Source organism: Alternaria rosae (genome assembly GCF_020736505.1).
Source record: "Alternaria rosae strain MPI-PUGE-AT-0040 chromosome Unknown BKA58scaffold_3, whole genome shotgun sequence".
NCBI classification, from domain to species: Eukaryota; Fungi; Ascomycota; class Dothideomycetes; order Pleosporales; family Pleosporaceae; genus Alternaria; species Alternaria rosae.
Window position 1 is genome coordinate 2,180,911 of NW_025763572.1, and position 26,044 is coordinate 2,206,954.

The following is a 26,044-nucleotide window of genomic DNA, read 5'->3' on the forward strand; positions in this document are numbered from 1 at the left end:
TGCAAGGCAGCGAACCTTTGCGCGCCCGCCCTCCGCCCACGCCCCACGCACCCATACGCAACCGCTGCAAGAAGCTGAGCCGACGCTTGAGCTTCTTGGGGATATAGACGATATCAAAAGGCTGATTGGGAGCTTTTCCCGCCGCGCTGCAGCCCGCCATGTCTCTGTCAATTGAGGAGCTCGACGCCACAGTGCGCGCCTTCTACGAGGGCCGCGGTGAGCAAGTATGTATCTATGCGACCCCGAACAAGGCGTATCACGAGAACACGGCTAACATGTCGCCCACTGTAGCAAAAGCAAGCTCAGGCCACGCTGAACCAGGTAGGCGTCTGCACTCACCATCGCCATAGGCTTGTCCCACTAACTCTCGCATAGTTCAAAGAGAACCCAGACGCATGGCTTCTTGTTGATAAGATCCTATCCGATGCGCAGTACCCGCAGACGAAGTGTGAGTGCAGCGACTTTCTCCAAGGCTGGTGGTCCTTGTTGCTAATAGTCGGCAGATCTCGGTCTCCAAGTTCTCGACAATGTCATCATGACTAGATGGAAGGTGCTGCCTCGAGACCAGTGTCAAGGTATGCTATAGAACACTCCGTCTTCCGAGCGCTGCTAACCTAGTCAGGTATCCGAAACTTCATCGTGAACTTGATCATCTCGCTATCCAACAACGACGAAAGCCTCCGCAACGAGCGCACTCTCCTAAACAAGCTCAACCTCGTCCTCGTCTCCGTCCTGAAGCAGGAGTGGCCCCACAACTGGCCGACCTTCATCAACGAGATCATATCGTCATGCCACAGCAGCTTGGGAATATGCGAGAACAACATGGTCATCCTGCGACTTTTGTCTGAGGAAGTCTTTGACTACTCGGAGGAGCAGATGACTTCGGTTAAGCGAAAGGAACTGAAGCAGAGCATGTGTGACGAGTTCACGGCCATCTACCAGCTCTGCTCAGAGGTCCTGCGGACAGCCACCGAAGCGTCTCTGATCAAGGCGACACTCGAAACCTTATTGCGCTTCCTCAACTGGATTCCTCTCGGTTACATTTTCGAGACACCTCCAAGCGGCCAGAGCCTGATTGAAACCCTGCGAAGCCGATTCCTCGAGGTCCCCGATTTCCGCAACATCACTCTAAAGTGCTTGACTGAAATCGCCGGTCTACACACAGAGCCCGCGTACGACGATAAGCTCGTTTCCATGTTTACCGAGACATTGACGGCCATCTCGAAAATCATACCTCTCTCATTGGACCTGAAGAGCACATACTCTTCAAGCAATGGTCGGGACCAGGAATTTGTTCTGAATCTGGCGCTCTTCTTGACCAACTTCTTCACCATGCATCTGAATGTTATCGAAAACCTAATGAACAGGGACTTCCTCACGCATGGTCACTTCTACCTTATTCGCATAAGCCAGATCGACGACCGCGAGGTGTTCAAGATCTGCTTGGAATACTGGACCAAGCTCGTCTCGGAGCTGTACGATGAGATGCAGGCGCTTCCCATCACGGACATGAATCCTCTCCTGAACATGGGCATTCCCGGTAACGGCGGTCGCGAGTTGGCGAACTACCCTCTACGGAAGAATAAGTACACTGAGATTCTGTCCAACCTCCGAACAGTCATGATTGAGAAGATGGTGAGGCCCGAGGAAGTCCTCATCGTCGAGAACGATGAGGGTGAGATCGTCCGTGAATTCGTCAAGGAGAGCGACACGATTCAGCTGTACAAGTCCACTCGCGAGTGTCTCGTCTTCCTTACCCACTTGGACGTTAACGACACCGAGCAAATCATGTCGGAGAAGCTGGCCCGCCAAGTCGACGGCTCAGAGTGGTCATGGGCTAACTGCAACACCCTCTGCTGGGCTATCGGTTCCATCTCTGGTGCTATGAACGAGGAGACAGAGAAGCGCTTCTTGGTCACTGTGATCAAGGATCTACTTGGTCTGACAGAGATGAAGCGAGGAAAGGACAACAAAGCTGTGGTCGCCAGTAACATTATGTATATTGTCGGTCAATATCCTCGATTCCTCAAGGCCCACTGGAAGTTCCTCAAGACAGTCGTCAACAAGTTGTTCGAGTTCATGCACGAGACCCACGAGGGGGTACAGGACATGGCCTGCGATACGTTCATCAAAATCGCGAACAAGTGTCGACGACACTTTGTTGCTCTTCAGCCCGGAGAGACCGAGCCCTTCATCGACGAGATCGTTCGTAATCTGAGGAAGATCACCGCCGACCTATCACCCCAGCAAGTGCACACCTTCTACGAAGCTTGCGGTTACATGATCAGCGCGCAAGGACAGAAGAGCATGCAGGAGCGCCTGATCGCGGATTTGATGTCCTTGCCAAACTCGGCATGGGACAACATTATCGCCCAAGCTAACCAAAACCCCGCTTGCCTCCAAGATTCAGAAGTCATCAAGATTGTTGGTAACATCATGAAGACTAATGTCGCAGCATGTGGTTCAATTGGACCCTACTTTTACCCTCAGATCGGCCGAATATACTTCGACATGCTGACAATGTACCGCGCGAGCTCACAGCTCATCGACGAAGCTGTCCAGCGAGAGGGTAACGTCGCAACAAAGATGCCCAAGGTCCGCGGCCTCCGCACGATCAAGAAGGAGATTCTGAAACTTATCAACACATACGTTGAGAAGGCCGACGACCTGGAGATGATCCACAATAACATTGTGCCGAAGCTGCTAGAAGCTGTCTTGATCGACTACAAGAACAATGTTCCCGATGCTCGTGAGGCCGAAGTGTTGAATGTCATGACGACTATTATCAACAAGCTACATGTACGTTGGCGACCCAATCTGAGCAAGCACATGGTCGGACTCGCTCAGCCACTATCAAATTATATGCTAACTCTCTCGCAGAGCATGATGGAGGACCAGATCATCAACATCATGGACAGTGTCTTCGAATGCACCTTGGACATGATCAACAAGGACTTCTCGGAATACCCAGAACACCGTGTCGAATTCTTCAAGCTTCTACGCACCATCAACCTCCGCTGCTTCCCGGCTCTGCTGCGACTCGATGCACGATCATTCAAATTTGTTATTGACTCCTGCATGTGGGCAAGCAAGCACGACAACCGTGAGGTTGAGAGCGCCGGTCTGTCCATGTGCTTCGAGCTAGTTTCCAACATGTCCGAAACAGATCAGCAAACCTGCAACTCCTTCTTCCAAACATTCTTCACGACCATTCTTCAGGATGTCTTCTTCGTGGTTACTGATAGCGATCACAAAGCCGGTTTCAAGTCTCAGTCGATGCTGCTGGCTAAGATGTTCTGGCTGGTCGACTCAGAGAAGCTGCAGGGCCCCATCTACACGTCGCCAGATATGGCACCGGCAGGCACCCCGAACCGAGAATTCCTGCGGAACTTTGTCGGCAACCTGCTGGCGACTGCCTTCCCCAACCTCCAAACGTAAGTCATATCCGTTAGCTTCTATGGCCCATACTAATCAATTCCAGTGCCCAAATTGCGTCCTTCATTGACGGACTGTTTGCGACCAACTCCGACCTGAACCGTTTCAAGGTCATTCTGCGCGACTTCCTGATCTCCCTGAAGGAGTTCTCTGGCGACAATGCTGAGTTGTTTGCCGAGGAGCGTGAGCAGGCTGCAAAGACGGCGAAGGAGCAAGAGCGTGAACGGGCTATGAAGGTCGGTGGTCTGCTGAAGCCTTCGGAGATGGATGATGATGAGTTGTGACTTGACGTCGAGTTGAACGCAAATGTGGCTACGCGCACGCCCTATGATAGCGCACGCGCTCCCCACGAGTCTGCAGAAAACAAACGCTCCGACGATTCTCTCGATGGATGGGACATGTATGGCTTGTGAGTATCAGTGGTTATGGTGACTGAAGAGACGGTCGCGACGCTGCGTTGGATGGGAAGCGTAGAGTCAGTCGTGTCAGCAAACTTTCGAGGGTGGGAAAATGGGTTTGTTTTGGTCTAATACCCTATAGACCTGTTACTTGTTCATTTGATACATGATTACCTAGCTGGCATGGACGTAGCCTGGCTTGGCTTACAGACTAAAACTGATGGGAGCGCTGTAGGCGTCAAGGCAACGTCGTATTGAGAGTGGAGAATAAAGCTCAAGTACTGAATCATCTGCCACTTGTGTTTCCTTGATCCTACCTTGCGGCTATTGCGCATGTATGTATAAGCTCACTCCCTGGCCGTCCCACTGTAGGTTGGATGAGATAGGTAGCATCATGCAGCATGACGAGACCTGCCGGAATACATGGCTCTATCGCGGAGAATCTTGCCTTCCCGTGTGTATAGGCCCACATGCCGATGAGCCTCGATGGTGGCTGTAGCAGTGCGCGCGCGAACATGATGAGCGGCGTGTGCATCGGCAGTCGCGATCAGGTGCCCGGAGATGCAATCCTCTGCGGTTGAGCTACCTAGCTGAGCTAGCAGGAGCCACAGCTGGCCCTTACGTAACCCGGCGGCGCTGCCACTACAACGTCGGACGCGTCAATTGGGCAATGTGATCCTTCGCAGCATCCTAGCAGCGCGACGGGACTACTGTTCGGCAGAATATCCGCATGCGACACCTCCCCTGCCCCATGCGACCGACCTAACGACATCCGTCCGTGAGCAGTTGCTGAACCTCGTGGTGGCTATACGCCCGCTGATTCGCCCGCGCTCTACAGTTGTGTGAACGACATGGGCATTCTGCCCTTCTGCCAGCGTATGCACAGTCTCGTGGCCCTCCTACAATGAGTCGTCGGTGGCGTTCTCAAGCCAGGCCCCTCGTTCGGCATCTTCCAAATACCTGCTAACACGCTGTCTGACCAGGCCCAAGCGAGTCTATGGATTGAGCGGTCCACTGCAGGGTACCGCCAGCTGCATCGTGAGTGACTTCACTTCTCGACTTCCCTACCAACCACGCACGGCCGTTCTTTGGGCTGTCACCAGCAAGCCTCATCACGTCTTGAACTTTTCTCCTGTCTCCACTGCCGAATAGGCGGCGGCTGAAGACCACACACCTGACATCGTGGGTCCTGTATGGTTGGATCTGCAACGCAACCCGGAACTGGATCCATCGCTTGTGCATCGTATGCGCATCGCCACGAGGCTTCGAGAACAACACTTTTGAGTTTCTTCTTGCTACTAGCATCATGTACGTCTCCCCATCATATGGAGACCCTTCAACCCCGCCCACTGGTGGTTTTGAAAAAGACAGCCTCATCGACGAGTCTTGCTTCCAAAGAAGACACTACTGACTCAGCACGCTTTTCCAGGAAGTTCGGAAAGCACATCCAGAAACGGCAACTGGAAATCCCAGAATACGCCGCCAGCTTTGTCGACTACAAAGCACTCAAGAAGGTCCTTATGATTTCCCTGCTATCAAGACTTCACTGATCATGAAATCCGTAGCTCATCAAGAAACTTAGCGCTACCCCAGTAATACCACCACAGAGTGAGGGTTTTCAACATGAATCCCTGGATCCGCAATCGTCTTTGCAGGCAAACAAGGCCACCTTCTTCTTCCGAGTGGTAGGTCTTTGTGCCAGCGATGTATACATAGATTCTTACATGATGTGCAGGAACGTGAGCTTGAAAAGGTCAACACGTTCTACCTACAGAAAGAGGCAGAGGTATGTTCTACTCATTGTGTGTGGGGTGCTCAGTGCTCACCGTCGTCGCAGTTGCGTCTGCGCTTGACCACGCTTCTCGATAAAAAGAGAGTCATGCAACAACACCCGCAGTCTGTCTCCAAAACATCCTCGCGGTATGTTGCCCTCGAGGAGGGGCTAAAGCAGTTTAGCATGGATCTGAACAAACTTGAGGTGATTGGTCCGTACGCACTCGGGGCTGCCCCCACTAACCTGACTTAGCAATTTGTGGAAGTGAACGAAACAGCCTTCTCAAAGATCCTCAAGAAGGTTTGATGCACCCACCCTCTATCGCCAACGGCCTGCTAACCTTCTCTAGTGGGATAAAACATCCAAAGTCTGTTACCATCATCTGCGCATCACCGACGTTGGCTGACTTCATACCAGTCAAGGGAAAAGCAGCTTTACCTCGCGCGCGCCGTCGAAGTCCAACCATGCTTCAATCGAGAGGTCATCAGCACGCTGTCCGACCAAGCAACCCAGGCCCTCCTTGATTTCTCAGGATGGGCTGAAGGCGAGGGAGTACAAGCACCTCATCCCACAGCCGAACCGCGCGTCTCCGAACCTGCTTTCGAAGCGAAACTCGAGCTCGACAACCAATTTGTGCAAGCCATCAACACCGCCAACCAAGGCAAGATAGAAGAATGCCTCGCTCGTCTATCGACCCTCCCCGATGCACGCGACCACATCTCTAGGGCATTTCTCAGCACCGTTGCCGAAGCGCCAGAGTCTGCACTGAGGATTCTGCTCGATTCGAATCTTGTAAATCTCCAACAAGAGGATGAGATCAACGAGCGAAATTGTCTCCATAAGTCGGCCATCAGCGGAAGGATCGAGGTGCTCAAACTTGGCCTGTCGAGTAACGTCGATGTGCACGCGACGGATGTGTACGGCAGGATACCATTGCATTACGCCTGTATGCATGGGTACGTGGAGCTGGTGCAGGAACTCATAAACGCTGCCCCAGAAACAGTGAATTTCCGTGATCAGGACAGCTTCACGCCCTTGATACATGCAATCGTGCACTCAAAGCTCGCTTGCGTGGAGATACTCCTTTCGCGAGGTGCTGATCTTACGCGTCTGGGTCCTGGAGAGCATGTGCCGCTCAATCTCGCATGCCAATATGCATCGCTAGAGATCCTGGAACTCCTTTTACAAAGGTCAGCTGAGCTGCTTTCGGATGCGGAAGGGCTGTTCCCTCAACACTTAGTAGCACGATCGGGCAAGACGCCAGAAGCCTTGCTAATGCTACGAAAATACGGCGCCGACCTCGACCAGCCAGACAAACTCTATCAATGGACCCCACTCTTTCACGCTGCGAGCGAGGGCCATGTGGAGTGTCTTAAGACGCTCCTTCAATGTCAAGTCGACGTAGACATTGTGGATGAGAAGGGTCTTTCTGCCATGTACTACGCGACATGGGAAGGGCATCTAGAGTGCATGCAACTACTTGCTTCTGTTGGACGCGGTGTTGGGCTCATGACACAGAAACAGGCCTCGCCTCAAATATCCTCTCAGCTGTCCAGCTCAATGCCTACAGCCATGGATATCGAAGGCGACCCTGACGGAATTCCCGAGTTCATCCTACCACCACCGATCATACCCTTCCGAAGATATGGCCACAACTTCCTGGACACAAAGACGTTTGTAGTCATCAGCTTCGAGAAGGTGGGCAAAGATGCCATTCGATTCTATGACGAATCGAAGTACCCTGCTGCAAGGCTTACCATCTCTTCGAAGAGCTCCGATCTTATACCACGCAATATCCTGCTACCCATACAAGATGAGTTCAAGGTCATCTCTTTCCAGATCGAGAATCTTGATACCTTCTCTATCGACTTCGACGTGTACCCTACAATAGGATCAAAGGTTATCGCTCGCAGCGTGGCTTCTTCAAAGGTATTTACAGAGCGTTCGAAAAGCACAGGCCGATGGCATCTCGAACTGTTTGACCCAAGACTACGGGCCATTGGCAGAGTCACATTCGACTTCCAGGTGGTCAAGCCGTTTCACGGGATTCCGCTCGAGATTACACACTTTGCAACCTACTGGAAGGCAACTAGTCAACTGGACTCACAGCCTCATACACTCATTACGGGTTCCAGCCTGTCTGGTGAATATGTACGCCTTTTCGTACAACTGACTGCAGATGGCATACCGGTGCTACACCCGAGATGGAAGGTCAACCATCACGGACTCGAAGTTCCGGTGAACATCCTTACTTATGCGCAGTTCGCTGCGATTGGCGTCGCGCAAACCACCATGGCCGCAGACCAGCTTGCCGCGGAACTCGGTAACACTGGTTCAGTCAACATACCAAACATCTATCAGATCATGGCATCTTCGTTCATTACGCTGAAAGATGCCTTGTCAGCACTCCCGGCTCACATTCATGTGGAGCTGCACGTCCTCTTCCCATCCCGGCTCGAAGAAGAACGTCTCAAGCTTGGCCCCACGCACGACATGAACACTTTCGCGGACAAGATCTTAACCGTAGTCTTTGAACATGCACGCCAATTGAGGGAGCAAGGTGCGGGCGAGATAGATGGAACGTTGAGAAGTGTGCTCTTTAGCTCCTTCAACCAGGACATATGCACGGTCATCAATTGGAAACAGCCCAACTGTGAGTTCAACCGTAGACATAGCAATGCAACAGATGCTGACATTGAGACAGACCCAGTTCTCCTCTGCAACGAGCTCGGAGCCGATACTTCGCCGTCGCCCACCGGAAATACAAACATCATCCAAAGCAGCGGTCGTACAACGACATCTGTGAAGGAGGCTGTGCAGATCGCGAGGGATAACAATTTCATGGGCCTGATATGCAGTTCACGTTTACTGGTGAGAAGAATACGACTTATCACACAGTTTAGTTCTAACAAAGACTAGTCACTCGCTCCTGCCCTGATCGAATCGATCAAAACAGCCGGCCTGGTCCTCGTTACAGACATCACCGATTCCCCAGCCGAAGATGCCGCCCAACCTGCGAGCCTCCATGTGGCAAATCCGCGTCGACAGAACACACCCGACGGAGTCGATGGCTATCTTAAGGGCAACGGCGTACTCTGCTTCAACGAAACGGTCGACATGTAGACAGGGGTATGGGATAATGGTCAATTTGATGGATCGGTTGTGGGCACATGGGTGGACGGATAATGGTGATGCAGTTCAGGCGTTGCGCGATAGACTGGATATCCTGCGGGGGAATTACTATACCAGTAGATGGAAGAGTGTCATGATGCTTTCATTACAGACTAGTAGTTGTTGGACGGCGTCTTTTATCCGGTGCAGCTGGCTATGGATGCCGAGTATGTTTTAGAGGCGCGCGTTATGTCAGCAAATTCGATATTAAAATGAGAATGTTCAGGCAGTACCGTGTCTAGGCAAGGTGGTTTAGCATGTGATGGGGCTCGGCAGTGTCGATGGTCGCCGCAAACCGACAAGGGTGTGGCGTCCGGGTTCCGATTCGCGCGACGCCTCCATCGAAAAATGTCGAACGACGACATTTGTGGCTAGAAGTGCATGGTCTGTTGCCGCTTGTCGTTCGCTTTCGCGTCTCTGTCTGAGCGCCCTACTCTCTGCAGTGCTTGGACCCTGCCGACCATGGTATACACATAATGTCGACTCTGAGCGCCCTTACTAGTCCGCTCCTCCGAAGGACGTGGACTTGCCGAGCTTGTATACGGTCCCAACGGCACACGACACCGCAGCGACAAGGCCTATGGCAACAACGAAACACGTCGGCCGGGCACAATGCATTCTCGAGCCGGCTCGGAGCGCAGAGCACGTTTGCAAGCCAAGCCAGTGAGGCAGCCAATGTCACGGCCAAAGCTGCGGGGAGGGGCTCCAAGGGCAGCAAGAGAAGAAGACGACTGCTGATAACGGGAGGTGGCATTGCAATCGGCGCAGCTTTCGTAACAGTAAACGACGATGCCAAACACGCCTATGTGGCGGCGCAGCGCAGCTACAGGGTGGTTGCGACGCTGGTTCTCAACATCAGAGAGTATGTACCTGCGTTCCAGTTGAACACTCGATAGCTGATGTACCTGTTCGTGCAGCTATCGCGACATACTCAAGCGTGACGACGAGCCCGACTACAACGAGCAACTCAAAGCCTGCCACCTCCGATGTGCCAAACGTACCCTCCGCACGCTGGAGAAGAACGGCTCCATTTTCATAAAGCTGGGACAACATCTGAGCAGCATGAACTACCTCTTGCCGAACGAATGGTGCGATACCTTTATACCGCTACAAGACCAATGCCCGATATCCTCCTTCGAATCCATACAGGACATGTGCCGGCGAGACACGGGTCTTGAGCTCTCAGACTTCTTCTCAGAGTTCGAGGAACGGCCCATAGGCGCGGCCTCGCTGGCTCAAGTGCACCGCGCAACGGTCCGCGAGACTGGTCAGAAGGTTGCCGTCAAGGTACAACATCCTGCGCTGGACGAATGGGCCAAACTCGATTTAGCCTTGACGAGCTTCTCTTTCACAACACTCAAGCGCTGGTTCCCTGAATACGATCTGACCTGGCTATCCGACGAAATGCAACTTTCTCTCCCACAAGAACTCGATTTCGCCCTTGAAGGGAAGAACGCTATGCGCGCACGAGAGTACTTCTCCCACGTCCGCGATGTGCCCGTCGTCATACCTAAAGTGCTCTGGGCCAAGCGCCGACTGCTGGTCATGGAATACGTATCCGGATTTCGGACAGACGACCTCAAGAGCTTGGATGAACACGGCATCGATAGAGATGAAGTGTCGGCAGCACTGGCGAGGATATTCAACGAGATGATCTTTGGCAGAGATGCACCACTCCATTGCGACCCTCACGGCGGAAACATCGCTATACGGCACAACCCCGCTCGCGGAGGCAAGTCCAACTTCGATGTTATATTATACGACCACGGTCTCTATCGCGACATCCCCTTGCCCTTGCGACGCAACTATGCGAAGCTCTGGCTCGCCGTCTTGGACGCTGATGAAGCTGGTATGCGCAAGTACGCCTATCAGGTAGCAGGCATCAAAGAAGAGCATTTCCCCCTATTCGCGTCGGCAATTACCGGAAGAGACTATACCGTGCTGGCGAAGAAGGAGAGTGGCACAGGTGGTGTGATGACAAGCAGGACAAGTGAAGAAAAGAAAGTCATCGGAGACGCTTTGGGAGAAGGGTTGATTGAGAGCCTGATTGAGCTGCTTGGACAAGTTCCGAGGGTGATTCTGTTAATCTTGAAGACGAACGATCTGAGTAAGTTTTGCCTCTATTGTCAACCAGGCTTCCATACTGACTATTCTTCAAGCGCGCTCTTTAGACGAAGGTCTACATACACGCCAAGGTCCCATGCGCACTTTTCTCATTCTAGCACGCTATGCTAGTCGTACGGTTTATGAAGAGAGTCTGGACAATCTCAACGGCAGCGTGCTTTGGCCGAGCAACTTCCTTAGCTGGCTGGGTGCGTGGACGAGACACATGAGAGTCGAAATGCAATTGAGTGGATACGAGACGTACCTCAAACTACGGGCGCTGCTGGGTATGCAGAAGATTGAGATTGGGGACAGCTTTAGAGAGTAAGACGATGAGCGTGGAGTCTGGCGCGATAGAGATTAGATTTCAGCACATGGTTGCATTGGAGCAGGTGGATGGTTCGCACTAGAAGTTAGGAGTACAGCGAAAAAAGTTCATTTTGAAAATCGATAGTCATATTTAGCTGGGCACATGTGGCGGTGCAGTGTTACAGTGAACTGACGGCAGTACCCACTTGGCCTAAGCATACGGCAATACGGAACACAAGGAACGTGACTTGAGCTGGACCATACGTGTGTGGCGGTGCCGTTTACCCAGGAATGTGTGGCCTTGCATGTGGCTCGCGTCCAGACGAATAATAATCTTGGTGTTTGACTGATGGTTTACAGTGTGTTTGAGGCGAGGTCGGCTGATGGGGTGCAGCTGAGGCGTTGCAGCGAGCGCCCAGAAGCTCGAAACATGTACGGACGAGACCAAGAAAACGTAGATGGGACTGGAGACGGTTCCAGCACCATGTGCGGCAGCAGAGATGTGGTCGAGGGATACGCTGTTATTTCGGTCCATGGATATGCTAGCGGGCGGTGACAGGGAGGTCGGGCGGGTTTGACATCATCGAAGCCATGCGTCTCGAGGGCAAACGCAATCCTGACAGACACGCGTTCGCCATCCGGACAAGGTGTATACCTACCACGAGTCTTGCTGCTACTATTTTGAACCCAATTCTCAGTGCAAACCGTATATCGTGAGTCGGTTCGGCTCTAGTCGTCAGCAGTTCGCATCGGTCTCCAACAGGCGGGGCAAGCGCCAAGGCAGCACAAGGCATCCTCGCGCAATCGCATCGTTCACGCCGCAGCGCTCGACGCCCTAGCCGCCGGGCGTGGACAGCAGAGACAGAGGCGGGACAGAGACTGGCAGCGATTGCAAAGGATTGTATAAGCGACTGCCATCGCAGGCCGGGAGCTCTTCGGGCAGGACCGTGAACGCCCGCCGCATTTGCCTTTGTAGACTGCGCACGGTTGCTCTGGCACCGCACAGCCTCCTCCAGTACCTGTTACTGTACCCTCGTCGCTCCGCCGCAGCCCAGAGACGCCATACATCACCACCACGACGGCCCACCGCGAAGAGGCCCCCGCAACCACCGCGAGCTCTGAGAGCCGCCCCTCGACCGCCGTCTCCAGCTCCCGCCCTCCCGCACCTGCGCGCCCTGCTGGTGCGCTGCATATCCGCGCATCATGGACGGCGCCGGCCAGCCCAACCTGCGCATCACCAGTACGTCTGACCTGCCCTCCACCACGGGCTCCCGTGGCCCTCGAGACGACACTGACACGATGCAGTCATCGCCGCCGATGGGCTCTACAAGCGCGATGTGTTCCGTATGTATGCCCCCAGCCAGGCCCATGGCGTCACGTCGCTCATGCATGTGCTGCAGGATTTCCGGACCCCTTCGCCGTAGCCACAATCAATGGCGAGCAGACGCGCACCACGAGCGTCATCAAGAAGACGCTGAACCCCTACTGGAACGAGAGCTTCGACATGTACGCTGCCCCGGGCCCTCGCCTCCCACGCTTTCGCATGACGCTAACACACGACACAGGAAAGTCAACGAAGAGAGCGTCCTCGCGGTTCAGATCTTTGACCAGAAGAAGTTCAAGAAGAAGGACCAGGGCTTCTTGGGCGTCATCAATGTCCGCATAGGGTCGGTAATAGACCTCGACGCGGGCGGGGATGGTAGGCCTGATCCATGCCGGTCCTGCACCATATGCTAACAACCCCTCAGAGATGCTCACGCGCGATCTCAAAAAGTCAAACGACAACATGGTCGTCCACGGCAAGCTTATCCTCAACCTCTCTACTAACCTCACCGCGCCCATCAGCCAAGGCGGCCAGAACGCCACCCGCCCGACCGCATCCCCGCACCCATCCGTAAACGGGGCTCCTGCTGGCGCTGTGCCAACTCCACAACAGTCGACGACGAACCTCCACCCTCCTGACGTATACCCCGGTCAGCAACGACCATCAGTCGCCGGTCAACCCGCTGCCCAGCGTCTCAGCCAAGCGCCTCCAGCAGGCACGCCAACCGGCCCGCCCGCTGGACCTGGTCCCGCGCCGAACGCAGCAAACCCAGCCCGCAACAGCGGCGGTGCATACAGCGCTTTCGAGGATGCGCAAGGAAGGCTGCCAAACGGCTGGGAGCGCCGTGAGGATCATCTAGGGCGAACCTACTACGTCGACCACAACACCAGGCAAACCACCTGGATCAGGCCAGGTGCAGGCTTCAACGAAGCAGACCAGCGCCGAGATGTAGCTGCGCAGACCCAACAGGAGCGCATGCGACATCAGAACCGCATGTTGCCCGAAGACCGAACGGGAGCCAACTCACCCACCCTCACCGAGCGCCAGCCATCGCCGCCCGCTGGCTCAGCCAACGCTGCAAGCATGATGGCGACTGGAGCGACTACTGCTGGAACAGGAGAGCTCCCGTCTGGTTGGGAGCAGCGGCACACCCCCGAGGGCCGGCCGTACTTTGTTGATCACAACACGCGAACGACAACATGGGTGGATCCTCGCCGACAACAGTACATTAGGATGTACGGTGGTCAGGCCGCCAACGGAAGCACAATCCAACAACAGCCCGTCTCTCAACTTGGGCCGCTGCCGTCCGGATGGGAAATGCGCCTCACCAACACAGCCAGAGTATACTTTGTGGACCACAACACCAAGACCACCACCTGGGACGATCCGAGATTGCCTTCCTCGCTGGACCAGAACGTACCGCAGTACAAGCGCGACTTCCGTCGCAAACTCATCTACTTCCGATCGCAACCTGCACTGCGCATTGTCAGTGGCCAATGCCACGTCAAGGTGCGCCGAACGCATATTTTCGAAGACTCCTACCACGAGATTATGCGCCAGAGTGCTGCCGATCTGAAGAAGCGACTAATGATCAAGTTCGATGGTGAAGACGGTCTGGATTACGGAGGTCTTTCTCGAGAATTCTTCTTCCTACTTTCCCACGAGATGTTCAACCCCTTCTACTGCTTGTTCGAATACTCTGCGCACGACAACTACACTCTCCAGATCAACCCTCATTCCGGCATTAACCCTGAACATTTGAATTACTTCAAGTTCATTGGTCGTGTTGTTGGTCTGGCCATCTTCCACCGCCGGTTCTTGGATGCCTTCTTTATCGGAGCTTTCTACAAGATGATCTTGAGGAAGAAGGTCGCCCTCCAGGATATGGAGGGTGTGGATGCGGACTTCCATCGCAACTTGGAATGGATGCTGTAAGTTCAAGATCTAGTTTCAAGTCGACATGAGCTAACAACTGTAGGAACAATGATATCACAGACGCTTTAGAGCTGACCTTTGCAACCGACGACGAACGTTTCGGTGAAACCGTCAGCATCGAGCTGAAGCCCGGAGGTGATGACATTGAGGTGACTAACGAAAACAAACACGAATACGTTGAGTATGTAGCCCTGATCTTGCTCTGCTCCAGAGTCGTGCTAACCGCTTAGGCTCATTACCGAATGGCGCATTCAGAAACGAGTTGAAGAGCAATTCCAGGCTTTTATCACGGGATTCCACGAGCTCATCCCTGCGGATCTTGTGAACGTCTTTGACGAACGTGAGCTCGAACTGCTCATCGGTGGTATTGCGGATATTGATGTCGACGACTGGAAGAAGCACACCGATTACCGTGGCTACACCGAAAACGACGAGGTCATCCAAAACTTCTGGAAGTGCATTCGCAGTTGGGACGCCGAGCAGAAGTCCCGTCTCCTACAATTTGCTACTGGTACATCGCGTATTCCCGTCAACGGATTCAAGGATCTACAAGGTAGTGATGGACCGAGAAGATTCACGATTGAGAAGGCTGGTGAGCCCAACCAATTGCCAAAATCACATACATGGTACGACACCCATCCAAGTCAATACGCGTGTCAACTACTAACAAGATGCTCAGTTTCAACCGTCTCGATTTACCACCGTACAAGACGTTCGAAGCACTCAACCAGAAGCTTACAATCGCTGTTGAGGAAACCGTCGGCTTCGGACAAGAATAAATATATTGCCGTCCAGGAGAAGCCGTACGCGTTGACTGCATTTGCGGTCGAGGAAGTGTGGAAGACTACTACATGGCGTTGTCGTCCTTGTACAAAATCTGCGAAAGGAAAGGAGCATCATTAGTATATGGCGAGAGCACGCTACTTGGGATGGTATATGATACATGGTTTTCAGAACTTGCGTCTAATCTGGCTCGCCTCCAGTGTATGCGTGGATATATTTGCATTGCTTGCACGTGTGCATGTGGCGTTTTGGGGTTGAGAGGATTGGAAGTAGGATAGCGCTTTTCTTACATGAGCGCTGCGTCAATCAAGGATGATGAGGTATGAAAGGAGTCTACGTGATGTTTTCGCATGTCTGATATGTGTTGAACCAGGGCTTATACCAAGTTCTGTTACTACTCTGTTAGTTGACATGAGTGATCTTGACTTGATTTTGAGTGGTCTGATGAAACCCGTGGAGGTAATCCGGAGGAACATATATCAGTCCACAGCGGCACGGCACATGGTCTTTGAATGTAATTTCCATCCTCATCATAGACTCATCTACATGTGCCAGCCACGGGCTTCAAGCGCGTGGATAGCGAGATTTGGGGAGCAAACGCCCGTGCTTGTCGATCAGTCACTACGATGAGGCTGTCCGTTGGGTCACTTTTCCATCGACGCTAATACACAACGAAGAACCGCAACGCCTTCGGTAGAAGCCGAATTATGGGTACAGAATGTATAGCAACATGTCATGAGATGTGGGTTTACGATGTATAGTTGCCCATGTTAAGATCTCGCAAAGTCCGGAGATGCGCCATAGATCGTTAGCAGCTGCAAGCATCGAGCCATAGATGAAGGGGCGCAGTTCCGGCGGCCGTATTATAGCCTTCTCTTGGCGCCTATCCCCTTTGCAACGGCTTTGATCCCCGTCGCTGGTTCATGAAGTGACCGGCACCCTGGCGTTCATCATGCCCGCTGGCCAATTAACATCCTGACTCGGGTAGTTTCGACAAGCGAAATGCAAGCTGCTCTGTTGTAGCTCTCCTCTGGCATCATCTTCACTCCTTGCACCACCACACGCCCACGCAGGTTGCCGGCAACGTTGTCTTGCATGTGCCAGCTCAGCTCATGTCCTACCCACCTGCCTCCAGCGGCGAAGGAAATAATAGTGGATACACAAGACAGGAGGCAAAAAATACGCTCTTGGTGCATTGAAATCACTAATTTTAGTTTTAGGAGGGAGGAGACAGCGTCCGGCGCGCTAAACCAGCTCTCTTCCGCTATTATCTTCCGAGCTGGCACACACTAAGCGACACGGCGTTAGCCCGTGTCCTGAGGAGATGCGCGGCAAGGGGAAGCACTGATGCTTTTTTTTGCTTGACTCTCAGTCTTGGTACTTCCGGGGAAAGGGGATTAAGGTTATTGGTTTTGTTTGGTGTTTGACAAGAGAGGATTAGGGATTGCGGGTTTCCCGAGGGTGGAAAGTTTAAATCATGGCCTTTCTTTACTCCCTGTCGTCGTTCTCCCTTCTCTTCCTCCTCTTCTCTCGTCGTACTCCTCGAAGTCCATCCATCTTACCTTTCTCGGTGATATACACTGCTCAGACTACGATACCCACCATTCGCTTTGGGCATCAACGTTTTACATCTTAATACTCTTTTAATTTAAACCGACTCCCTCGATATCTATACCAACTTCACCCTTCCGAACCCAAACGTCGAATATCAAGATGCGTTTCATCACCGCCATTGCCTTTGCCGCCACTGCCAGCTTCGTTGCCGCGCAGGACAAGTGCGACGCTCAGAACATTGTCGACACCTGTGTCCAGGGCTACCAATCCCGTATCGATGACTGCAACAAGAACGGTAACGACTTCATCTGCCTCTGCGACGTCTACCGTGACGTTCTCGTTTGCTACAACAACTGCCCTGGTATGTTCATCTACTAAACAAGAAAGGAGCCAGGAGATGATCTAACCCATTGTTGTAGACTCCCTCGAGAAGCCCCCCGTCGAGAACACCGTAACTTCCTACTGCGGTGCCGCCGAGCCCCTCCGCGCCGCTGCTTCCTCCTCCATGGCTTCCGTTGCCAGCGTCGCTGCTACACAATCCCACGCTGCTGCTAGCGCTACCAGCGCCATGACCAGCGCTACTGGAACTGGATCCGAGTCTGAGTCTGCCCCCAGCGCGACTGCCAGCAGCTTCGAGGGTGCCGGTAGCTCTTTCGGTGTACCCGCCGGTGCTGCCATTGTTGCCATGTTCGCTGGACTGTTGTAGAGTAGCATGTTCGAGAGATGGACGTGGTTCGTGTAGTTGTGAATAGGATAATCTTTAATCGGGGATACGAAGTGTTGGCGATTGGCTGGATGTATTGAGTTGCGTGCGTACATACGTGCGTGCGTGCGTGCGTGAGAGTGAGTGAGTGATGTGTGTTCTGATGTTCGTCCCATTGTTGTGGTAGTCGATTCTTTAATGTCTCGTTATCTAACAGATAGGTCATCACTTTTTTTTAACTTGTCTAGGAAAGTGTGATGCGAGTAACAGGTTGAGATGGTGAGCATGATGCGGGTGATGTCTCGTAGAATTTGAATATGGATTGATCATCTAGGCTCTATATTCTCAGCAACCCTTACTGCAAGGAAATCACACCCACGTACAACTAAGCAGTTCCTATGCTCCTCGCTTTTGCTCAATAACGAAAAGATATGGATGACCACCGAAAGAAACAAAACGCCATTTTTCCATGCACATGCAACTCTAACACCACTTGTGTCAACACATCTACTCCTCGTCGACAACACGTCCCCACTCGTGTCCCTCCATACCGTCGCTACCCCACATGATGCCCTTGAGGGAATTCTTGAAGTAGCTCGCGTACGCGCCAGAGTCGCCCTTGACCATAGGGACCTCAATATCCTTTCCTCGGAAGTGGATCTGGCTAATAGGAGCGACGAACCACGCAGTACCCGCCGCGAAAGCCTCAACAAGACGGCCCTCCTTGGCTGCTTCCTCAATCTCAAAGACGTTGAACTTGCGCTCAACAACTTCGAGAGTCTCCAAATCGGCTGAAGGAGAGGAAGAGGTGAGCCTTGAACGGGCGAGTTCCAGGATGGACCTCCTTGTGACACCATCGAGAACAATACGCTCGTTGAGGTCAGCAGTGATGAGCTGAAGCTTTCCCTCCTTGGTCTTCCAAACGACGAAGAAATTGCTCGCGCCTGCCTCGGTGATGGTGCAGTCGTCACCGAAGAGCCAGAGAATTTGGTGGTATCCCCGCTTTCTCGCTTCGCCTTGGGCGACCAGCGAGGGACCGTAGTTGGCACCAACTTTGGCGTAACCGAAACCGCCGGGCCATGCGCGGCACATGTCGTCTTGCGAGGCGAGCAGTTTGATACCACCGCTCATGTCGCCCATGGGCGCGAAGCAGCACAGGATGACGAACAGAAGAGCCTCTTTCGGTCGCTCAACACCGAGAGCGGGGTCGGAAGCAATCATGGTGGGACGAATGTAGAGGAACTGTCCTGGTCGGTCCTTGGGAAGCCACTTGGCACCATCTGTGGCACAAAGCTTGACAATGAGCTTGAGAAGCTCCTCGGGGTCGAATGCGGGGAGAGCGATACGGTTTGTGGACATGAGCATGCGGCGGCAGTTCAGGTCTGGGCGGAAGAGACGAAGTTTGCCATCGTATCCGCGGTATAGCTTCATGCCTTCGAAGCATTCAGTTGCGTAGTGCAGGCATGAGGCTGTGGGCGCGAGAGACAGTGGGCCGTAGGGCTTCAGCTCAGGTGCTGCCCAGCCGGACTCGACATTCCATTGAGCTTGCACCATGTGGTCGGTGCAGACCTTCTGGCTGGCCATCTCTGCTGAGCCTACAGCGGGAACGGAGCGCGGGGTACTGGTGTATGTGCAGGAAACCTTGGAGGCATCGAGTTCAGCGAGGGGTGCGTCGACGACATCTTGGCTTTTGCTTGCGGGCTCGTTTGGTGGTGTGGCAGTGATGGAGTTTGTGAGCGATGCAGAGTCGATTTGTGCTGGGGCGTTCTTGAGAAGCGCAGATTTGATACCGTCTTGGGTGAGTTCGGTAACAGTCTCGATATGGTTCGGGGGTGTGACGGCGCTGGGTGCCATGGTCGTTGTGTGTAAGAATGAGTAGTCGTTGAGCGCAATTGGAGTATCAATGGGTGAGAGCAGAATGTACTGTCGCTCCTATATGGTAAAAGAAGTGAGTAGTCCAATGTGGAATGAGAAGATGGGTACCCTGACGTGCTCTTATACAAAGGCCTTGAAAAAATTCGGTCAAGAGTCACACGCGTCCCTATCACACGCGCGGGAGCAAACCCACCTACCCGAACGATCCATCGATGTAATGTCTGCCCAGCCGCCTGCGGATTACGGCGGCGGTCTAGTGTGTTCCCATCCAGAATGCAAAGATAAAGGGTTCCACTTGCAGCCGATTTGGACCCTCTCTCAAGAGAAACCAGTTTGGGGGCTGATTGCACCCATTTGCCTCTTCCTTCTATGACATCAAATGTCTTTCTCGTTGGTTGGACATCACACAAGCAATTTGCCGTCGAAGAGGACGCCGAAAGACGCGTCTTCCAGAAGCCGTCGAAACCGGGGTCGTGACGTTAGCGTACCTCAGGACTAAGGATGCGCATGGCGAGCGTAGGGCGTGTGTGCCGAGCCTGCGGTATCCTTGTACCTACCGCTAGTATCCGCGACCAGTTCGCGCGTCCGATCCCCGGACATGGAGATGGGGGATTGTATAATATAGCGGTGCAATATCGGACTTGCTCAAATGTTGGGGTAGTACGAGTGATGATGCGCAGCATCTGCGATGTCGGACTGAACTTCCAAAGCATGAAGCTGGAGTCTCGTGGGAGAGGGCGAAGTAGCTCGGTAATCAGCGGTACAAGCGATGGAGAACTTCACCGCAGGGAAAAAAATGCTCAAGTGACCTTTCCAAAACAACAGGGTATCATATTCTAGGATGGCCATGCCGATTGCAGTCTTTTCAACTGCGCTATCTGCCGAGGCCCCGTCGTGATGTCTGCACGTACTTCTGTATAGGTCTCCGTACATAGCCCGCCACCACCTCTATCCGTCGCAAAATGAACTTCACGATGCCGGAGATGACGACGTATCGCTGACCTGACTCGCCGCCAATGTCTGGCTTGCCCTCAAGCTATCGATGCCCTTCATGATACCATCCGCAACCTCGCCAACTCGTCCTTCAAGCGTGCTGAAGTCCATTCTGCTAATTGCAGCATTGATTTGTTCCGTTACAAGTTCGTCCTGCACGACCTCGGCTGTAACCTTGCCCTCTGTTCTCCAGTATTCTTCCCGCACGCCTCGCAGCGCCGGATCGCGGTTCACCGAGTTTGTGAGCAAAGCAAGCGCGCGCATCTTGTTGAAGGTATCTTCGGACGTTCGTGTGGTTGCTTCGATGCGTTCGGCAATGGAAACAGGCTTGGCGAGCCAGCGGTTCGTGCTTGTAGCCCAGAGGACAAACGCGAAAGCCATGTCTACCACTGCGAAGGTGACGTAGCGTAGGAAGCGGACCCGCCAGTGGGCCGAATCGATATCTTGCACGTACTGTGCGCGCTTGTTGAGCGTAATGTCGTACGTGCCCATATACCACACTTCTACCACCAGGACGAGCAATCCCACAATCGTTGCATGTGTGCGGAACCGCGAGCCTTCGCTTCCCACAAGCGATGATGTCGCGAGACCAAGAACTCCTAGTTGAAAGATGTGCGACGTGACTATCTTGGGGAGCGAATACAAGAAGTAGTTTTGCTGGTCATTTCCGTTGGCTGTGGTGCACCAGACACAGTTTAACAGCGTGTCCGGGCCATATGCCAGGTACAGCAGTTTGTTGCGCACACTCCAGTTGAACTTTGTCCGTAAGGCCTCGTCCTCGTCTGTAAGCGGCCGGAGGTGCCGTAGCCGCGCAAACAAGACACTTGTCTCGGTTCGTATGTGACTCTGTGTCTTGAGAAAAATGTTGTCGGGTGCGAAGCGCGACAAGGAGAGGATGAGGCACGCGACAGCGCTCGCGAAGAGCAAGTTCAGCGCATGCTGGACTCTCGGGGGCGTCGGCCGTATTGGTACACTTCGCCCGGTTGCGCGCGCGACGTTGATCCAGTCGAGGACGCGGGGTATAAGGAAGGGCCCGAAGATGATGAGGATCGAGTGGACATTCTGGGGGAGAAACGTCAGGCGCGGGATGACGACGTAGGAGACCACAAGCAGCACGATCGAGCGCAAGTTGAACATTGTGGGTGTCGCGTTATCATGGGCGAGTCGGCGAGGGCTGTGGTGTCGCTGAGGACATGTGTCCTCGCATTCGACCAAACGTGTGGGTGACGTGTGAGCGTCGGCGGAACTGAAGCGCGATCACACGTGTTAACGCGCTAGTATCCAATCCCCAACTTCCACATGACTGTCAGACCTCAACACTCACTTGATCGAGAATTGTACAGCTTCACATTCGAATCTTCGCAGACTTCTCCTGATAATCCAATCTGTCGTCACGCTTATGTGCAAGTTCGATCAAAGGCTGACAGCTTCACGACCTTCACAACATGTCCGTTGTGATGGCTTGGATGACTTTGAGAGATACATTACAGGCAAAATTCCTGTCTTCTTGACTTCTTCGTTATTGCACTATTGGTATATATCCCAGTAGCCGTATATCGCTGAGAATGACCGAACGCCTCACAAATACGCCGAAACAGACCACCAGCATCGACCAACTCTCCATCGAAGTTGTGCCAGTAGCTCGTGAAGACGAGGTCGCAGACATCTGGCCCATCAAGTGGGGAACAACTAAGCTCGATTCCGCACTCGGCCTTTTCCACTTAGCACAGTACGGCAAGACCCTCGATAAGAGAGCATGGGACGATCTTGTGGTGAATTGGACAAGCGAAGATATGGCGGCAGTCGAAGCGCTCTTTCTAAGGAAAACATGGCCCGAGATGTTACCGTATCCAAATCTAGTTGCGTATGCACGATACGTTAACGAATATTAGACTTCTCCATGAGAGAGTTGGCTCCGGAACCCGTATGTTCTAGCTGTGGCCTGGCAGAGGGGAGACATAACAGCTTCGTTGAAGAAATCAAATTATCCGCTGCTGAGATATGATAGCTATGTATCGGGATTCGAAGATGCTGCTTATACACACTCGTAAACAGCATGAAGATGTAATCATCTTATATATGTCCTTCCTCCACAAATCTACCCTGTATGGGTCTCCTATTGTCTCTCCCAGGAGATCCATGTTGTGGCGTCTGAGCATAAAAATGCGCTGGAGTGTGCGTAGTGCTGATGTTGTGGGGTTGTTCTTCGCCACTATGTTGAGTCCCTGCCGGACTTCCTCGGTTGTCGGAGAACAAAGGTGGAGAGTATTGCGCACGCGTTGATGGATTGCTGGGCCGTGGGTAGTAGATTGGAACTTGCTGTTGAAGAGCATCATTTGGGGACTGTTGTGCTGTAGTTGGAGTGGGATAGGAATATTGACCGTCCTGGCTTGGCGCAGAATGAGGATACTGAACTTGAGTGCTCCAAGCACCTGGCGGGGAGTTACGGGCGTCGTCGGTGAAGAATTGTTGTCCGTGTGGTGACCGACTCGAGTGAGCGCCTTCAATAGGAGATATGTATGAGGGAGCGTGGCCGTACGAGGGAGGGCCTTGAGCCGAGTAGGGTGAGTTATAGTCGTGGCTAGCGGAGTGTGAGTGTTGTTGAACATGACCAGGATATTGAGCAAGGGCGATAGAATCTGCCTGGTTGTGCATGGAAACATACTTGCTAGCATCTGTGTCGGCCATCTCCTGGGGGACCGTGGTGGCCAGTTCAGCAGGTGGGAGACTAGATGGAGTCTCACCTTCCTTCTTCTTCAAAGATTGCTTTCGCCGGTGTAAACAGAATAGTATAAGGCACAGAATGGCAATTATTGCCACCAATCCTCCAACTGTGCCGCCAGCGATGGCTGCCACGTTTGATTTCTTTGAGCTACCAGCAGATGCTGATTCTGTAGCCAAGGGAAGAGAGCGAGTGGCCGATCTTGCTGTGAAAGTAGGTTTAAGTGTGTAGTAAGTGGCGAGATCTGGGTGACCCCATGTTGCTGGCGAGGTCTTAGTAGCACCTCCGGTAGGCCTGTTCTTATCAGCTGTGACAACCTTTGATAATGGACTGGAAAGACAAACCCGCCTCCGACTGCGGCAATAATAGGTGAAGGTACTACATATTCATGTAGCTGGGGGCTAAACTTGTCCCAGAGCTTCGAGTCCCCACCGTTGTATCCTAGAACCATGTTGTGTTGTCCTTGTCCCTCGGGTGCATCGCATTTGTCGTAGAGGGGAAACCAGCCACCTATGACCAACATCTGAGCGTGGTTGACGACGTTTGCGCTACAACCGCCGTGACCAACTTGAGAGGGAACATCATCACTACTGAAGACCTTGATCCATGTAAACGATGGAAGCGATAGGATATAGACATCGTCGTACGCTGCTGCTTTTTCGAAGCCGTACCCACCATATAGGTAGCTGTAACGCGTCAGTATAACTTGACCAACACAGCGCAGTTTGTATACTAAGTTTACGGCAGAAGCTGTAATTTTGGCAGCATTTTGTTTTCCAGCGAGGTGAGTCCTCAGGGCGATTTTGGGAAATTTTGGACTCCAGTGATCCTCTTTCATGTGTTCTGACATCTCCGGGGCTAGCTTCAGAAATCTCCCAGCTCCACAACCGAAAAGGTTTTCTTACATGTTGAAGGACGACTGGTCGTCGGGCCAGGTGACATCAGCACAAAATTGTCTCCGGGTGTCAGGTACATCGCCAGAAGCAGTCTGTGTATACCATTTCGACGAAGCCATGTCGTAGATATGGATGGTCTATATGAATTAGCTGCGCCAAACATAGCCGCTCTCTCGATGACATACACTCATGTTTGCCTGATATAACGCGTTAGCACGGACACATAGGTGGAGTTTGGTCTGCACATACTGCGTCGAAGCTACCGTTACGGTAAGAATCTTCGATGCCCCCAAAATAAACAAGCACGCCGCTATCTGAAACAGGTAGGAACACCAACTGTCCTTCGGCTCTCCCAGTTTCATCTGGGCCGGTTGTATTCTGTAAGTCGCCCGTAGACATGTCAAATCGAATCAGACCGGTCGTAGCCATTGGAGGCCCATTCCAACCGGGTGTTGTTTTGTTGCTGAGCCAGCCACCAAAGTAGAATCCCAGCCCGCGACTTTCGACTTGCGTTCCTGCGCCATACGATACTCGTTGCGGGTTCTTGTCACCTATTGTTTCAGTAGTATTCCATTGGTTGAGAAGAACATCGTAGGTCCACATGCTGAAATCCATGGGGCTAGTGCCTGGGGCAAATTCTCCACCGAATTGATAGAAGCATTTGTTCGTTTCATCTGCCCAAGTATAGCCGCCTGAAACGGTAGGTATATGACCGGGCTTTGAGTATGCGGACTGCATTGGCATTCCCGCATCGACGGTCGAAGTGTTCAAATCACTGAACAAAAGCCAATCATCTAGGGATCGATAGTTAGACAGCTGAAAAAGAATCTAGGAATATTTCAACCTTCACTTACTTGAGTAGTTTGACCTGAAGGGGACTTGTCCTATCATGCCGCCATCGATGTATAGCCTCGAGTCGACCTGCGCCGTTGAGTGGCCCCATCGTCGACAGAATCCTTTGACAGGATCATCCTGCTGCGATGATGACTGGGTGACTAGGCTAAGCAGAACAAGCACGCCTGGTAGATTGAAGGCCATGATATGCATTCATGACGTTTCTGAACATGCACACGTGAGACGCAGGAAATGCGAGAAATCTGTATTTCAAAGCAATGACAGCTGTACGATGCCGTAGAAAGAGGGGCGGGCCGCAGACGTTAGAGCGGAGATGTGTAGGCCTGTGGATGTGCTTCACAGAAGGCACCAGGAGTGTGTAGGTGGAAAGTCCGCGACTGTCGTTCGTGGCGCACTTCGTTGGGATGCAATCCGGTTTACCGGTCTGACTGCATCGTAATATTGCTAGGCGACCCTCTTCTCAGCCATACAAGCAGCGGTGGGACGCAGGTCGCCAATGGAGTCACAGCATAGGAAATACGAGTGATCTGCAGGCCCGACAGAGGCGTCTGACCGAACAAAGACATAGGTCTAGTTTGGAGTCAGCGAGAATGCGGCGCCGACCTGCCAAGAGGGCCCTGCTGCGACGAATACCGCGTGTGGCATGAACGAGCGAATCAAAGTAACATCTTAAGAAAATGCCGTTATTGGAACCAGTGGCCTGGCGTCGTACTCAGGCTGAATCCGAAGCCGCTTCTCAGCCGCTCTCTTGTCCGCCAATGCAAAGCTGCGTATCTCGCTTCTTGTGGAGTGACACAGGGTGGAGGCGCGGGGAACGTCTTTCAGCTGGGTGTTCCAGCATTATTCGTAGCCATTGACCCGAACAGTCTAGATCCGCACGACAACGAGCTTCAGCAGCAAACCAATCAGCATGGATAATTGATTACTTTTTCAGCGTCATGCAGCTTATGGTTACCAGTAGTTGGGGGCGGACCTGGATACCGGTGACGAGTCAACGCATATAGCGACCAGCGCCACGCACAATAGTCATCAGGGAATCATCTCCGCCATAAATCTACGTCTCTTCATTACGACGACGTCGACATCAGGGTCACAAGGCCCCTGAGATTGGTGCGCACCAAAGTATGTTGGCCTAAAGCGAACCCGCAACCCCAATACCGACCGAAGTCGACGTGGACGAGTTGCAGGATTAGAACGGCTGTGCATTTCTTCTG

General features: G+C 52.9%; 8 protein-coding genes across 8 annotated transcripts; 5 read left to right on the top strand and 3 right to left on the bottom strand.

The window, feature by feature from the left end:
- Positions 1–30: 30 nt before the first annotated feature.
- Positions 31–3,861, top strand: BKA58DRAFT_130340 (CRM1 C terminal-domain-containing protein). The gene is made up of 7 exons (XM_046164369.1): positions 31–224; positions 292–321; positions 376–448; positions 504–575; positions 623–2,799; positions 2,881–3,434; positions 3,482–3,861. The coding sequence occupies exons 1-7, from the start codon at positions 159–161 to the stop codon at positions 3,717–3,719; spliced, it is 3,210 nt and encodes a 1,069-aa protein (XP_046027844.1). The 5' UTR covers positions 31–158; the 3' UTR covers positions 3,720–3,861.
- Positions 3,862–5,158: 1,297 nt separating this feature from the next.
- On the top strand, positions 5,159–11,209 carry BKA58DRAFT_311989 (uncharacterized protein; the record flags this gene model as incomplete). The annotated part of the gene is made up of 12 exons (XM_046167358.1): positions 5,159–5,347; positions 5,399–5,518; positions 5,569–5,619; positions 5,671–5,811; positions 5,860–5,907; positions 5,957–5,974; positions 6,025–8,260; positions 8,312–8,478; positions 8,527–8,697; positions 9,348–9,640; positions 9,696–10,885; positions 10,938–11,209. The coding sequence occupies 12 exons, from the start codon at positions 5,159–5,161 to the stop codon at positions 11,207–11,209; spliced, it is 4,896 nt and encodes a 1,631-aa protein (XP_046027845.1).
- A 980-nt stretch (positions 11,210–12,189) lies between these two features.
- BKA58DRAFT_130366 (uncharacterized protein) lies at positions 12,190–15,386 on the top strand. The gene is made up of 8 exons (XM_046164370.1): positions 12,190–12,430; positions 12,496–12,534; positions 12,591–12,696; positions 12,756–12,889; positions 12,939–14,445; positions 14,493–14,630; positions 14,680–15,075; positions 15,129–15,386. The coding sequence occupies exons 1-8, from the start codon at positions 12,394–12,396 to the stop codon at positions 15,226–15,228; spliced, it is 2,457 nt and encodes an 818-aa protein (XP_046027846.1). The 5' UTR covers positions 12,190–12,393; the 3' UTR covers positions 15,229–15,386.
- A 1,301-nt stretch (positions 15,387–16,687) lies between these two features.
- On the top strand, positions 16,688–17,744 carry BKA58DRAFT_130541 (uncharacterized protein). The gene is made up of 2 exons (XM_046164372.1): positions 16,688–17,147; positions 17,206–17,744. The coding sequence occupies exons 1-2, from the start codon at positions 16,946–16,948 to the stop codon at positions 17,490–17,492; spliced, it is 489 nt and encodes a 162-aa protein (XP_046027847.1). The 5' UTR covers positions 16,688–16,945; the 3' UTR covers positions 17,493–17,744.
- On the bottom strand, positions 17,745–19,604 carry BKA58DRAFT_130542 (aminotransferase). The gene has a single exon (XM_046164373.1). It carries the CDS (start codon positions 19,341–19,343, stop codon positions 17,997–17,999), a length of 1,347 nt encoding a protein of 448 aa, XP_046027848.1. The 5' UTR covers positions 19,344–19,604; the 3' UTR covers positions 17,745–17,996.
- Positions 19,605–20,268: 664 nt separating this feature from the next.
- On the bottom strand, positions 20,269–21,583 carry BKA58DRAFT_130533 (uncharacterized protein). The gene has a single exon (XM_046164371.1). The coding sequence runs from the start codon at positions 21,492–21,494 to the stop codon at positions 20,334–20,336; it is 1,161 nt and encodes a 386-aa protein (XP_046027849.1). The 5' UTR covers positions 21,495–21,583; the 3' UTR covers positions 20,269–20,333.
- A 339-nt stretch (positions 21,584–21,922) lies between these two features.
- Positions 21,923–22,249, top strand: BKA58DRAFT_437833 (uncharacterized protein; the record flags this gene model as incomplete). Its single annotated transcript, XM_046173526.1, has 1 exon — positions 21,923–22,249. One exon carries the CDS (start codon positions 21,923–21,925, stop codon positions 22,247–22,249), a length of 327 nt encoding a protein of 108 aa, XP_046027850.1.
- Positions 22,250–22,430: 181 nt separating this feature from the next.
- On the bottom strand, positions 22,431–25,013 carry BKA58DRAFT_454945 (uncharacterized protein; the record flags this gene model as incomplete). The annotated part of the gene is made up of 6 exons (XM_046174525.1): positions 22,431–23,373; positions 23,424–23,765; positions 23,985–24,112; positions 24,161–24,172; positions 24,225–24,769; positions 24,830–25,013. The coding sequence occupies 6 exons, from the start codon at positions 25,011–25,013 to the stop codon at positions 22,431–22,433; spliced, it is 2,154 nt and encodes a 717-aa protein (XP_046027851.1).
- Between the last annotated feature and the right edge of the window lie 1,031 nt (positions 25,014–26,044).